General features: G+C 34.9%; 1 protein-coding gene across 1 annotated transcript in view; it reads right to left on the bottom strand.

Moving 5' to 3' along the window:
- Window positions 1-1,029: 1,029 nt before the first annotated feature.
- The window catches only part of tgfbr1b (transforming growth factor, beta receptor 1 b), an 88,346-nt gene continuing 75,646 nt past the window's right edge, over window positions 1,030-13,729 (bottom strand). Inside the window, exon 9 of the mRNA XM_051682313.1 lies at window positions 1,030-6,593. Coding sequence (XP_051538273.1) covers window positions 6,468-6,593 — 126 coding nt within the window. The 3' untranslated portion in view covers window positions 1,030-6,467. The remainder of the gene's footprint in view (window positions 6,594-13,729) is intronic.

Genomic DNA, 13,729 nt, shown 5'->3' with positions numbered 1-13,729 from the left:
CCATTTATAGACAATTTGTCTAACTGTGGACGATATATATCTAAGCTCTTCGAGGTAACTTTGTAACCCTTTCCAGCTTTATGCAAAGCAACAATTCTTGATTGTAGGTCTTCTGAGATCTCTTTTTTGTGAGGCATGATCCACATCAGCAGATACTTCTTGTGAATAGCAGTCAAAATATTGGAGTGCTTTTTATAAGTCAAAGTAGCTCTAACCCACACCTCCAATCTCGTTTCATTAATTGGATACCAGGTTTGTCAACTCCTGACTCTAATTAGCTTTTGTTAACGTCATTAGCCTAGGGGTTCACATACTTTTTCCAATATACAATGAGAATTTTTAAATTATGTATTCAATATGTACAAGAACAATACAATAATTTGTGTTAAAATAGATTGTGTTTGTTCATTATTGTAACTTAGATGAAGATCAAACCAGATTTTAAGACAAATTTAAACATAACGCAGGTAATTCCGAATGGTTCACATAGTTTTTCTTGCCACTGTATGAATCACTACATCAATTCACCACTATATGTTCTTGCAAAAAGTTTACACAAATATTGCACATAAATTCCCATTTCCAGTTCACCAGTCCATGGTAACACTTCTTTCTCAAATCATTATTTACTCATTTATTAAATTAAATTAAACTGGCATTAAATTACCATGTTAATAATCGTAAAGATTTTAGAAAGGCTACATAACCTATAACATCTACAGAAAACAATGCCAATACCTTGGGCTATTGGTTAACTTTATTTTTCCTTCCCACACTGCCTAGGTGACATAAACAGAAAAGGAAAGTGGTTTCAAAGGCGGAGCGAGTTCTTTAATTTTGATGAAAGTTTACATAGGCAAACTTTTTTTTTCTTTAGAATAAGGTGCACTGACAAATTGTGCACACTAAGACCAGAAACGTGTATTAATAATGTAAATTGGGTAATTTCTTTTAATGTTGACTTCAAGAGGAAACTGAAGAGGAAAAAAAAAAACCAATAAGCCAGGAAACCAATGAAACAAGTAGACATTTATAAAAGTTTCACCATTTTTTTTATTCACACCCATCTCTATTCCACTATGTTAGAAAGCGACATCAGCTTCACTCTGCTATGATCCTATGCAGTTTATTTGTACGTCTGTACACAGCTATAAAAACTCAATACATAATGCTTTAGAAATCACATGGGGCACAGGTTATACTGTATCTGTAATGCAGGCTCTCTGAAACCCCCGCACATCTCATTTTGTCCAGAATTTTCTTTTTCTTTTTTGGAAAACAAGGCATTTCTATACAGCTGAGAATGAGGCATTTAAAGGGTATAGAATGACATCAGTAAAGCACTTATAATTCATACAGAACAAAAGAGATAAACAATAAAACCAAATAAAGGTTTAAAGAAGGAATATACTGTTTGGACAATAATACAATACAATGCCATTGACAAGTACCACAGACATAAAATGTCATTTCAGCATTTCAAAGAAACATGATTTGGAGTAAACAAATCAAATATATACACCGAGGTAAAAACACATTGGTCTTCAGAGGAGGTATTTTTGACAATTTGTAAAACTTTTCCTGAAATTATTTTTTTCTTCTTTTAATTTTTAATTTTTTAAGGTGATGCAAACATTAGAAATAAGTCCCATGCAGTGCATCATTCTAAGTGAAATAATAATAATAAAAAAAACACATATAGTCAAACTTAGGCACCAAATAAAACACGATAAAGCTTTCCTCTTCCATTCCACAATGTTTTATCAGCAGCCACACAAACTGACCAAATGAAATGCACCTGGGATAACTCTTTAACTAACTGTCACCTTTAAATGACCCAGACTTCTGCCTTGTGCTTTATGTTTACCCTAAATTGAGGTACCCTCATATCCTCGTACATTTTTTTAGCAAATTACAGCAGGCCTACATATGGTTTTCGAACTGCATGATTTTTGGTGCTGCCTGTCCACGGTCCCTCAAGGGTCTTTCTCACAGTGTCTGGATATTGGCATAGGTGTTTCAACAAACTGTAATAAATACTACTGCAAATGCTAGTGGAGAGCCTGAGGACTGTGTCACCCTATACATTTGCATAAATAAGTGAAAGACTCGTGTTTCTTCACAGCACCTTAAAAAAAAAATGGCATACCTTTATTGAAATTATGCGAATTGTGCTGTACTTGGTGGCACATTACAAGGAACGTCGAGGTTTTAAAAACGTAACATTCACGTCAGTCACATTTGGGTTAGATATATACACCCCTAGCGTTGACTTGATCACACAAAAGCTGTGAATTAATCCTCCTGATACTACATAGTGCATTATAGTGTGAAACGTTTGCATAATTTGCCTTCAATCATTCACAGGCTTGAATTATTAATTAAAAGCTGCAAGTAAAGTCTGGGTCAAAGAAGGGTACCCGATGCAACCTCACAGACATCTGGCCTGGCTACTGAAAAAATTTAAATCTCCTGGCATGAATGAACTCTTTCCCATGCACTGCAAATGAGTTTGAAGGAGGCACAAAAGTTGTTGACATCAAGAGGGATGTTGGCTGCGAAAGGGCGAGACAGCGAGTGCATGCCAGAGGGACACAGAAAATCCCATTGGTCAATCTCAAATACCTCATTTCCTAAATGTTTGACATGTATAGAAAAACTGAGCTACACTAAAAGGTAATGAACCATTTGAAAAGTACCTCACTGTCTCGCCCATTTGTGTGGAACCAGAGTGAACGTGATTTTTCCAAGTAGGACCTGTTCCTGGATCAACATCGCTATTATCAAATCAGATGTAAGGGATAGGGAAAACAGTAGGGTTGGAAATTTTTATTTTTGGGGTGAACTAAAGAGCTTAGGGATAGTTTAAAAAAAAAAAAAAAAGGAACATTGCTCCAGGACCAACAAAAGATGCTGCCTTAAAAACACGCCTTATACTTGGCAAATCACGTTAGCCGTGGAACCAGAGGTGCAATGGTGTTTTTTTCTGTCAAGTTGTAGCTGGTGTGGCATGACCTTCATGGCCAATAGGATACCTGGATGTCACTAAAGAAACCTGGATGTAAATGTTACCATGTTTGAATTTAAAACAAAAGGCTGCTGGTGAATTAGGATGTGTTCGACTTTGATGAGAGATGTGCATGAACGGGAGAAGAAAAGACTGTCGAATGTTTGTCGAAGAAAGCTTAACTGCAATCGCATTCCCTTAAACAACCTTATCAATTTCTCTAATGTTTCCCTTTGAGCTCATATCCTCTTCTGGCAGCAATGTCCATTGCGTTTTTTTTTTTTTTTAATTGGGTTTAATTTACACATTTTCCTTTCTTTAAGTTTCATTAACAAACTGTACATGACACATGTTATACATACATATTTATATACCTTTAAAAAAAAATTTATAGACACTATTTCCTATCCACACATTAAAAAGTACTTCATTCAGGAATTTTGCATTTGCAACATGTAGAAGTCACTAATTCATTCATTCATTCATTCAATCACTGTACGTATGGAACATCATATTGAGTCTCCAACAAAACAGCATAACAGCATCCAATTATCAAGAAGTAACAGACCATAATAATACTTTCTATCCAACTGACTGGCACTGTTTTATTTACAAGTATGAATTATTTCAACTAATGCCATCTCAAACAAGCTCTTTAACTCATAATTGTGATTATTTTAAAACCCGAATCACTCTGCATATGGTCATTACTGCTGTTCAACAAGAGAAGTGGGTTCTTTTACACTCAAATGAAAAAAATAATAATACTAATAATAATTTAAAAGAAGTGGACTGAGAAACCCTGTTCTGAATATGTCAATTATCCAAAAGTAATCTGGGCAATTCATGTTACCTGGTAGGTTGAATTCAGGTAAATTGGGCAACTTTTTAATAATCATCAATGTTAAAAAAAAACAACAACAAAAAAAGTTTACCTGCATTCACCATACTAAGTACTAGTGTATACTTACTAACACTTTACAATATGGTTGCATATTGGTAACATTGGTTAACTACATTAGTTTACATAAACTCATAATTAAAAAACAAAAAAAACTTTTACCAAACTTATCAATCTTGGTTAATATTTATTTTTAACATACTAATACATTATTAATAGAAAAAGTTAATTAACACTGACAATGAACAATTGTATTTTTAAAAATTAACATAAAGATGAATAAATGCTGTTAAAAATATTGTTCATTGTTAATTCATGTTAACTAAAGCATTTAATAATGTTAACAAATACCTCCTTATTGTAAAGTGTTACTGTTTACTTTACTTGCTCCAGAAATGAGAATTGTAATGCATAGCAGTAATGTCATCTACAACAGAAGACCAAAATATTTGACCAAAAATATTAAAAATATTGCAACATCAATTAACACGCTTGAACTTCAGTAACTGCCAAACCAATTAAAATATTCCAGTTTTTTCAAAGGGCTCTTACTTGACTATAATGATCAATGCAATGAATGTATAGCCAGTATAAGAAACTAGTTATGTTTTTCCAAAAAATAGTGTCTAGAAATGTAAGATTGCATGTAAATAAAATCTCAAGATGCACACTTAAAACACTGTATCATCAGAAGTGGATAACTTAAACTGGTTTAGCCAAGTTCAGAGAGCCGTTTCAGTTTTCATACATAAACGCAGCTATGAAAAACAATGCTATCAAATATCATCCAGCTTTGAAACACTAGACAGCCAGCTTGTTTGGGTGGCAACACAGTTCACCTCTATGGACATATAAACTGCTTGATCTTTTGCTACATTTATGTATTCTGTTACATACTGTATTGACCCTCCTGTGTTATTATAGTTGATTCAAACAGAACTTTTTACAACAAAACAAACAACCTCGACATGTTCGATTGGTCCCTTAAGGCTTGCTTCAAAGTTTTAAAGCAGTCCTTGAATTCATTTTTCTCTTTTTGTTTACATTCTATTAGAAAAAAGTTGCCGCAAAATGTTGGAAAACCTATGGCTTAGTAAATATCCATTTGCTATATTTAGAATGAATGTACCATTTTTGCACACTGAGAACAAAAGCTTAACTATAAGAAATATTCTAATCATATGTTTTCATTGGGCAACTTTCAGTAATGCTATTGGTTTCTTTCAATAATTCTATTGTTTTTGTCCAATCCCTGGGCTACTCTTCATTTTCTTTGCATCAAGCGACAGTTACTTAGTCCTTGCTATACTCCATCCTTGATATAGTAGTTTTGCAACTCTAAGCTTTGTTGAAGCATCAGCAACAATCTGCACTGGCCTGCAGACCCTCATCAGTTTCCCAGTTTCGACCAATCAAACCAGAGAACAAAGGTGGGTGTCCGATCACAGCACCGTCAGGGTACTTGAGTCAGTCATTGGTTTCCCAATATGCAGCAATTCCATGAAAAAGTACATATTGTCCGAAAAAAGAAGCTGTAAAATGAGAAGAGGTCTGGATTGTTGTTGTTACATCCCTCAGTGCTGCATCAATGAACATCATGAGGAGGCAGAAAATGAAAAATGGCACCAGCAAATTTGAGTGTGGCGGCCCCTTGTGCATAAGAGACATCACATAAGAAACTTTACAGAGAATCTCTCCAACATCAATACTTTAAGACCGACAGCGACTGAAGGGGCCAGCTCACACCATGAGGGTGGGTTTTTTCAAAGCAGTGTCACTTTCTGGTAACACCTGGCTTGGAAGGCATGGTTGTCATCGTTGTTGAAGTTGTAGTTGTTTTGCAGAGCAGTAAAAATATAAAGTAGATAAGATTTATCTATATTGCATATGTCACAGCATGTTTGCCAAGACTAAATGAGGTCATGTCCAGTTTAGTTTTTGCAAAAAACAAATGAAAACGAAAAGAACGAAAATATTTTCGTTACGCTGACCTGAAGAACTGCAGTGATAAGTGAAAAGGAAATCAAGGTGCAAATAATACGGTCCCAAAGAAATGAGTCAACCACAAAAAGTCATCCCTCCATGGGAGAAAAAAAAACAAAACAACTACAATTCTACCCAGTCACTGAAGAAGCTAAATGTATAAATAAAATAAAAAACCCTTCCTTGCAGGACAGATTTTTCCCAGCACCCAGGAGGCTAGTTTCAGTATCTGCCATGCTATTGGTGGAGTCTGGTGCTGTGCTCCCATAAAAAATGATATTCCATTATCTTCAGGGCCAGCCTATCAACAAGACCAGATGGACGTGCATACCAAAGGTGGGATATAGTTATTACATCAAGAGTTCATGTTCTCTAAGACCCACAGCAAGTCCACACGCAACATTAAGACCAAAAGGAACGCAAAACAACTGCAAAACTTCATTCAAAGTGCTTGTGTCCTCTCTTGAAGACAGAGGATTATGCAATAAAGGACAATGATAAAGGTAATGAGAACTATAGTGATCATAGTTTGAATTTTCAAAACGGTAAGTCGAGTGACTTTCCTCGACCGCTGGCCTACATTTTAATTCCCTCTTGTTGGCTGAGCTGGGATAAGGTCTTTTTAATGCGCAGGGCGGTGAGGCGAGCGGCTCCGTTGGCATACCAGCACTCCCGCATGATCTTGGCCATCACCCGCAGAGCCTGTGAACGAAACAAGAGAAATATGTTAAAGACCCCATGAAAATGCTTGATGAGCAATCTTTTCTTTCCTTGTTGACGTATATCGAAAATATATCGGAAATGAAACGAAGGGCTTGCCCTTTTATTAAAATAGCCAATAACTTTTAGTTTACATCTCAACCAAGAAAGATGATTCGATACTTGCTAGTAGGTGTGTTCAACTTCTCGAACTCGATTTACCAATCAGCGACATTTGCCGATTGCAGTTGGGGGACGAGTTGATATGAGAGCCTTCAAGCCAAACACTGCACTTCCCATCATGTGCTGAACCTACATTAGTCACGGAAGATCATGTGATGTTTGCAGGCGAAGTGGAATTCAGATAGACAGATGCTTACATTTTTCATAAAACAATCAGAAACATTGTTAATTTGAAAGGTTAATGTGCTGCTTAATACAGTGCCTGCTGTGTGTACAAGAAGAAAGTCCAATAAATGCCTATATTAGTTTAATAACAAAAATGTGTCAGTATTTTACTTCACGGTGACATGGCGGTGGTGGCGCTGTCTCAAGTCGACAAAAATTTTAACCAACATGCACTGTTTCAAGTATGGAGCTGATCAGTCAGCACAGCGCTGCATGAAGCTGAACACACCTATTGCTAGTCAGAAGTAGGTGGTGTTAGGAAGTGGCAAAAAAAAAAAAAAAAAAAAAAAATCAATCACATCCAATAAGAGCATATCTGATGTTGATGAGATTTCACTGTGGGCGGGAATACCCAGTGTGACACCACAAAATGAAAACCACCAAATGTCAAATGTCCTGTGACTCGTCACGGTTAATTAAGACAAAAACTCTGATTTACTTGGAGGAGATGGCTTTTATTTCTTATACATTCATAGTAATAGTGTCGAGTCCAAAAGTGCATCTAAAATGTTGTTTATGTTTAAGATGTGTCAAAAACACTTACGGACTGTTCAGACCACACACATTATTGCGCTAAAAGAACAGAACACAGATGTCTGGAGACGTATTTTTAAAAGTTGATGTTCTTTTTAACCTGACATGGCATATACACACAAAAAAAAGGATTTTTGCAGGTTGTTCAGTTTACTTAATTAAAATGAACTTAAGCAAAGCAATTCTAGAACATTTTGTCACAACTTGATTTCATTGCATTCTATCCAATTAAATTTGTAAAATTTAAGTTTACTTAATCCATTTGAGTTTGGACTACATGAATACGTTTTGTAGCATTGATGTAGCTGGGCAGTTGATTTACATTTTCCAGCATGTTTTGCATGGGACTGGATGGGGTGAACAAATGTTAAAATTAAGTGTTATTTTATGCATTTTTGAGCAAGATGAGAATAGGAGATTTGTTAATGTTTAATGTTCTGTTATATTGGTATTTAAAAAGAGTGTAAGTTATGCTGGAGTTTTGGGGGTTACCATTGTGGTGAAGAATGGCACTTGTGCTTAGGTTGAGGATGGACTTTCACATTCAAGTGATGTTTGGTTCGAGTGCTGCTTCGCTCTATAAGCATTTGCTATTAATTTGAGAGTGCAACAGTTTCCTGTCCTTACACTTGCTCACCTGGTATAAAATAATGATTAATTAAATAAATGAAGTTGGACCAACATAAGAAATTAAATTAAATGAAACATGAATCAGTTTAGTTTGATGAACCAAATAAAGTTAAAACTACTATAGTACATTGATTTGACCTAATCCAACTAAATTATTTTGGCTGAATGAAAGAAATTACATTGCTTGTAAAAACTCGCAAATTCAATTAAGTAAGGGTAATGACTAAATTTTTTGAGTGTAAAAAATGCATCCTTCCAGCATGACACACTGCAAAAAAATAGTGAGATGCAACAATGGTCAAAAACGGCCATCTAGCACTATATACATAGAAAAACAACTGAAAACCCTCAGATTTCAATGTACATGGCTTTTATTGCTTATAAATGCATTGCTAGACCACAAATATACAAATAGCTTTCAGTCCAAAAGTGCATCTGAAATGTTTACATTATAGATATGACACATAATCACCTTCGGGTGTTTGAATGAACAAGTTCTTGCACTAAAAAAAGCTAGCACAATGGACAAAACACAACATAGTGTAGGTGCCTCGAGATGCATTTGTACTGACGTTCTTTTCAACCTGACACGGAAAACTATTTTTCCCAAGCAGTTTTAGAAAACTAAACTATCTTAGTATCCAACATTGAGGTTCTTGTCAGCTCAAACATGCTAGAATGAATACAAATACGCTACTAAAGACATTTATGTCCCTCTTGCCATTATCTGCACATCATCTCCTAATGACTTCAGCGAGAGTCCTCCTCTAAGAGCCCTTAATAAAGTGAAGCTTGAGAGAGTTTGACAGAGCACCGCTCCAACAGATTTACTCATCACTTGGATTTTTGTTGGATACAAATTAGACAAAGCAAGCAAAAGAGCTTTTTATACTCGGCACACTGTTACCAGCGTACAAAATGCACAACAATCTCTGAAGAAATTTGAGCTCTCTTAGGGGTAATTACTCACACCCACATTCGCCTCTTGATTTGCAAGTATTTTCAACAGAATGCAAATCAAATTATTTCTGTTTTTGCTTAAGACAGGAGAGATAGTGCTACCAAAACAAATGCAAACTGCATTGTATGAATTAATTTCATTTCACTGCCTTCAAATCACATTCTTGCTCACAAAAATCAAAGGGTATCACCTTAAGTTAGAAGATTAAGCCTTAAAAAACAACAAGGAGTTTAAAATAAAGTTTTTTTTTGTTGTTGTTTTTGTTTTACATCTAATCAACCTGCACAAGTGTGAACAATCTGGCACAGTCCGATTTTAATAAAGCGGTTCCACTGAAGTCCGAGGACAAAATACAAAATTACCTATCTTGGGGGGGATATACTAGTCAGCTTCTTCTTTTTTTTTTTTTTTTTAAAGTATGTCCCTTAAGAAACTGCATAACAAATATTTACATATATTCCATAATTGAAATTACACAAATAAAATATATTATGTAATGTAATGTAATGTAAATGTAAAATGTATTATGTAATTTTAACTTTATGGTCCTAATAAAGTGCCCGGCATAGTCTTATAGCCCATCCACCTCAAGGTTCAACATGTTGTGCATTCTGAGATGCTATTCTGCTCACTACAATTGTACAGAGTGGTTATCTGAGTTACCGTAGCCTTTGTCAGCTCGAACCAGTCTGGCCACTCTCTGTTGACGTCTCTCATCAACAAGGCATTTCTTTCGCAGAACTGCCACTCACTGGATGTTTTTTGTTTTTGGCACCATTCTGAGTAAACTCTTTAGACTGTTGTGTGTAAAAATCCCAGGAGATCAGCAGTTACAGAAATACTCAAACCAGCCCATCTGACACCAACAATCATGCCACGGTTGAAATCACTGAGATCACATTTTTCCCCATTCTGATGGTTAATGTGAACTTTAACTGAAGCTTCTGACCTGTATCTGAATGATTTTATGCATTCCACTGCTGCCACATGATTGGCTGATTAGATAATCGCATGAATAAGTAGGTTTACAGGTGTTCCTAATAAAGTGCTCAGTAAGTGTAAATGTTATATACAAAATAGATATAAATAAGTATAATCTAATTTAATAATAATTTAAATGTAATACTAAACAAAAAACAAAATGCATTTTTTATCATCGCTCTTATTTTGTAAAAAAATATATAAACATTTACAGATTCTGCAAACTTGTAAACTTATGATTAGAACTGTAATTCGCACCCACATTATATGATACAGGCTCAGATTTTTAATTTTACACCTGGTCATTATGAAAAAAACACTTTCCAAAGACACGGATCTCTTCGCAAGCATCTGCATTTACAGGCTAACCTGTAAATGAGAGCAGGATACAGAAATACTATCTGCTTAAAATGCTGCACCAAACATTAAATGTCACTCATACTGCAGCTGAGTCATGCACTAGATATGAGGTCCTACAACACAGTTGGAAAGAAACAAAGACAGTAATACCTATTTATGAGAACGGAAGGCAAGACGAAGCGACTCTCTATTTCATGGTTTCTCATGAAAACTTTTTTTCAGAAAATATTATGCAGAAAACAATGCTTTAGAACTGGTGTCATAGCGTAGTTTGTCCAGCAGAGCACGCTCCGACTCCATTGTTTACAGAGCTGAGCTGATGGTGGCTCTGCAGATAGGGCAGAGTTCAGCGGTGTCATCACAGTAAGTTGTTAACTAGTTTGTGAAATACATATGGAAATTTAATAAACAACGACCCCATCATTTTCCCTTTTCAACATAACTAATATAACGTTAACCTTATCCCTGACAACCATATCACTCATGTTTGTTTGCTGTTAGCCAACTACAGTTTGTCAGTGCAGTCAGTAATGTAGCAGATTGAAAGGTAAACATCAGAGCATCTTTTTGCAGCTCAACAGACAACGGTGCGGTGGTGGATTGTGTCTGTTGAGTGTTGATTTCACGCTATGTTATTACCTATTTGGTGAGACACAATGCTGGAAAGTAAATAAACAACGTCCGTCTTTTACTCTCCGTGACAACGAGCTTATAGCTAACTAGCTAATCACATAGCTACTTTCATTGCTGTCAGCTGAGTGGAAGCTAATGTGTAAACATGTATTCACCAAACTGTTTTGTTCAGGATTCACAGTTTGGTACCCCCTTCAACCGAACAATTCCAGTCATTGCATTTATAAAATGTAATATTTAAAAGTCTGGTTTTCCACCGTTGAAAGTTTCCCCTGAACTTGTATAGCAGAATACTGTATAACACCACTGCCGCTGTTTATCTTGACTCGGCAGTATTAATATAGTCAGCATCTGACTGATACTAAACAGTAATACTGATGTTCATTTAGCTATTTATTTTATTTTTATTTATTCTTTATTTTAATGGTCAGCATTTGACTGATACTAAACAGTAGCACTGATGTTTATTTAGCTATTTATTTAATTTTTATTTATTCTTTATTTTAATGGTCAGCATTTGATTGATACTAAACAGTAGCACTGATGTTTATTTAGCTATTTATTTTATTTTTATTTATTCTTTATTTTAATGGTCAGCATTTGACTGATACTAAACAGTAGCACTGATGTTTATTTAGCTATTTATTTTAGTTTTATTTATTCTTTATTTTAATGGTCAGCATTTGACTGATACTAAACAGTAGTACTGATGTTTATTTAGCTATTTATTTTATTTTTATTTCTTCTTTATTTTAATGGTCAGCATTTGACTGATACTAAACAGTACTGATGTTTATTTAGCTATCTGTTTTATTTTTATTTATTCTTTATTTTAATGGTCAGCATTTGATTGATACCAAAGAGTAGTTCTGATGTTTATTTAGCTATTTATTTTATTTCTATTTAAATGGTCAGCATTTGACTGATACTAAACAGTACTGATGTTTATTTAGCTATTTATTTTATTTGTATTTATTCTTTATTTAAATGGTCAGCTTTTGACTGATACTAAACAGTACTGATGTTTATTTAGCTATTTATTTTATTTGTATTTATTCTTTATTTAAATGGTCAGCTTTTGACTGATACTAAACAGTACTGATGTTTATTTAGCTATTTATTTTATTTGTATTTATTCTTTATTTAAATGGTCAGCATTTGACTGATACTAAACAATACTGATGTTTATTTAGCTATTTATTTTATTTGTATTTATTCTTTATTTAAATGGTCAGCATTTGATTGATACTAAACAGTACTGATGTTTATTTAGCTATCTGTTTTATTTTTACTTATTCTTTATTTTAATGGTCAACAATTGACTGATACTAAACAGTACTGATGTTTATTTAGCTATTTATTTTATTTGAACTTATTCTTTATTTTCTCAGTGTTCATTTCTAGAATTTGTTGACAATGTATAATAACAATGTCAAATTTTCTTTGATAAAAATATTTTAAAAAGCAGCCTTCTGAGTACCTTTGCATAGTCATATCGGTGCAAACTCATTGAAAAATCCACATAGAAAAGGTCTGTTTTCATTCCAGCCCAAAAATTAAATATATCAGCCACCATATCGGTAATCGGTGAATTTTCCCCCTCTAAAATCAGTATCGGTCTCAAAAATCCCATATCAGTCGGGCTCCAATTCCAAACTGGGAGAAAAGGGGATACAATTTTTTTTTACATGTGTCCACGGACAATGACGCTTTCTGCTGGTCAATCATTTTGTACATTCTCATAGTATTGTAGTTGCAGCGAATTATTGAGGCTTAATGTCATTTTTATGTCATGTTGCTCATAATAGTCAGTTGAGGGTGTTATTTTGCTGCTGTTGTTTTTGACAACCGTTTCTGCTTGTGTCGCTCTTAATAAAGCTCATTTGATATCTTTGGAGTGCGGGGTTTTGGAAAAAGAGTGCGTTGCTAATCCAGCAGCTCAGCTTGTGGAAAATCTAGAATGGCTAAAACCACTTACACCACCATTAAGTTTTGTCAAAATACAGTAGAATTTTGATTTAGATGCACAGCCTTTGACGTCAAATCTCTTTTAAAAGTTGAAAAGTTTATTTTATTTGCCATCCTAACCATGCACAATTGTACGGTTAGTTGCGTTTAACAAAAACAAATGTCCTGCTGCCTGCGACCTTATCAGAACAGACCTCCAAACTTATTTTTGGGTCATGACCCACCAGATGAGAACCACTGGATTGGATTTCAGAGCAGTGGTATCGTAGATTAAATCCAATCAAATTGTGTTCATCCCAAGTTAAAAAGAAGACACCACTGAAGACAGAACAGAGCATGTCGGGTGCTCCTTTGATGACCGGCTGGAGAGCAACAGACGGAAAACCTCTCACGCCACTCCGGTGGGGATTGTGGTTTGCTCAGACAGAAGACTGTGGTGTCTCCAATGACACAAGAGCGCACAGATGTGGGAATTTAAATGAGAGAAGATAGCCATTAAGATTGAGTAATGATACATCCTGTGCCGGGGGGCCGCAGTGATGTGATTACTCCTGAAAGAGAGGCCAGATTTGTGTACCACATAATGAAATGCTGGCGTACACTTTATTGATCCACAAGGGGAAATTAAAATTCTTCCGAAAAAAAAAAAAAAAAAAAAAAAAAA

The sequence above is a fragment of the Myxocyprinus asiaticus genome, chromosome 41 (assembly GCF_019703515.2).
Source record: "Myxocyprinus asiaticus isolate MX2 ecotype Aquarium Trade chromosome 41, UBuf_Myxa_2, whole genome shotgun sequence".
NCBI lineage: Eukaryota > Metazoa > Chordata > Actinopteri > Cypriniformes > Catostomidae > Myxocyprinus > Myxocyprinus asiaticus.
The sequence above is the reverse complement of the archived record's forward strand: the minus strand, read 5'-3'. Positions and strand labels throughout refer to the sequence as shown.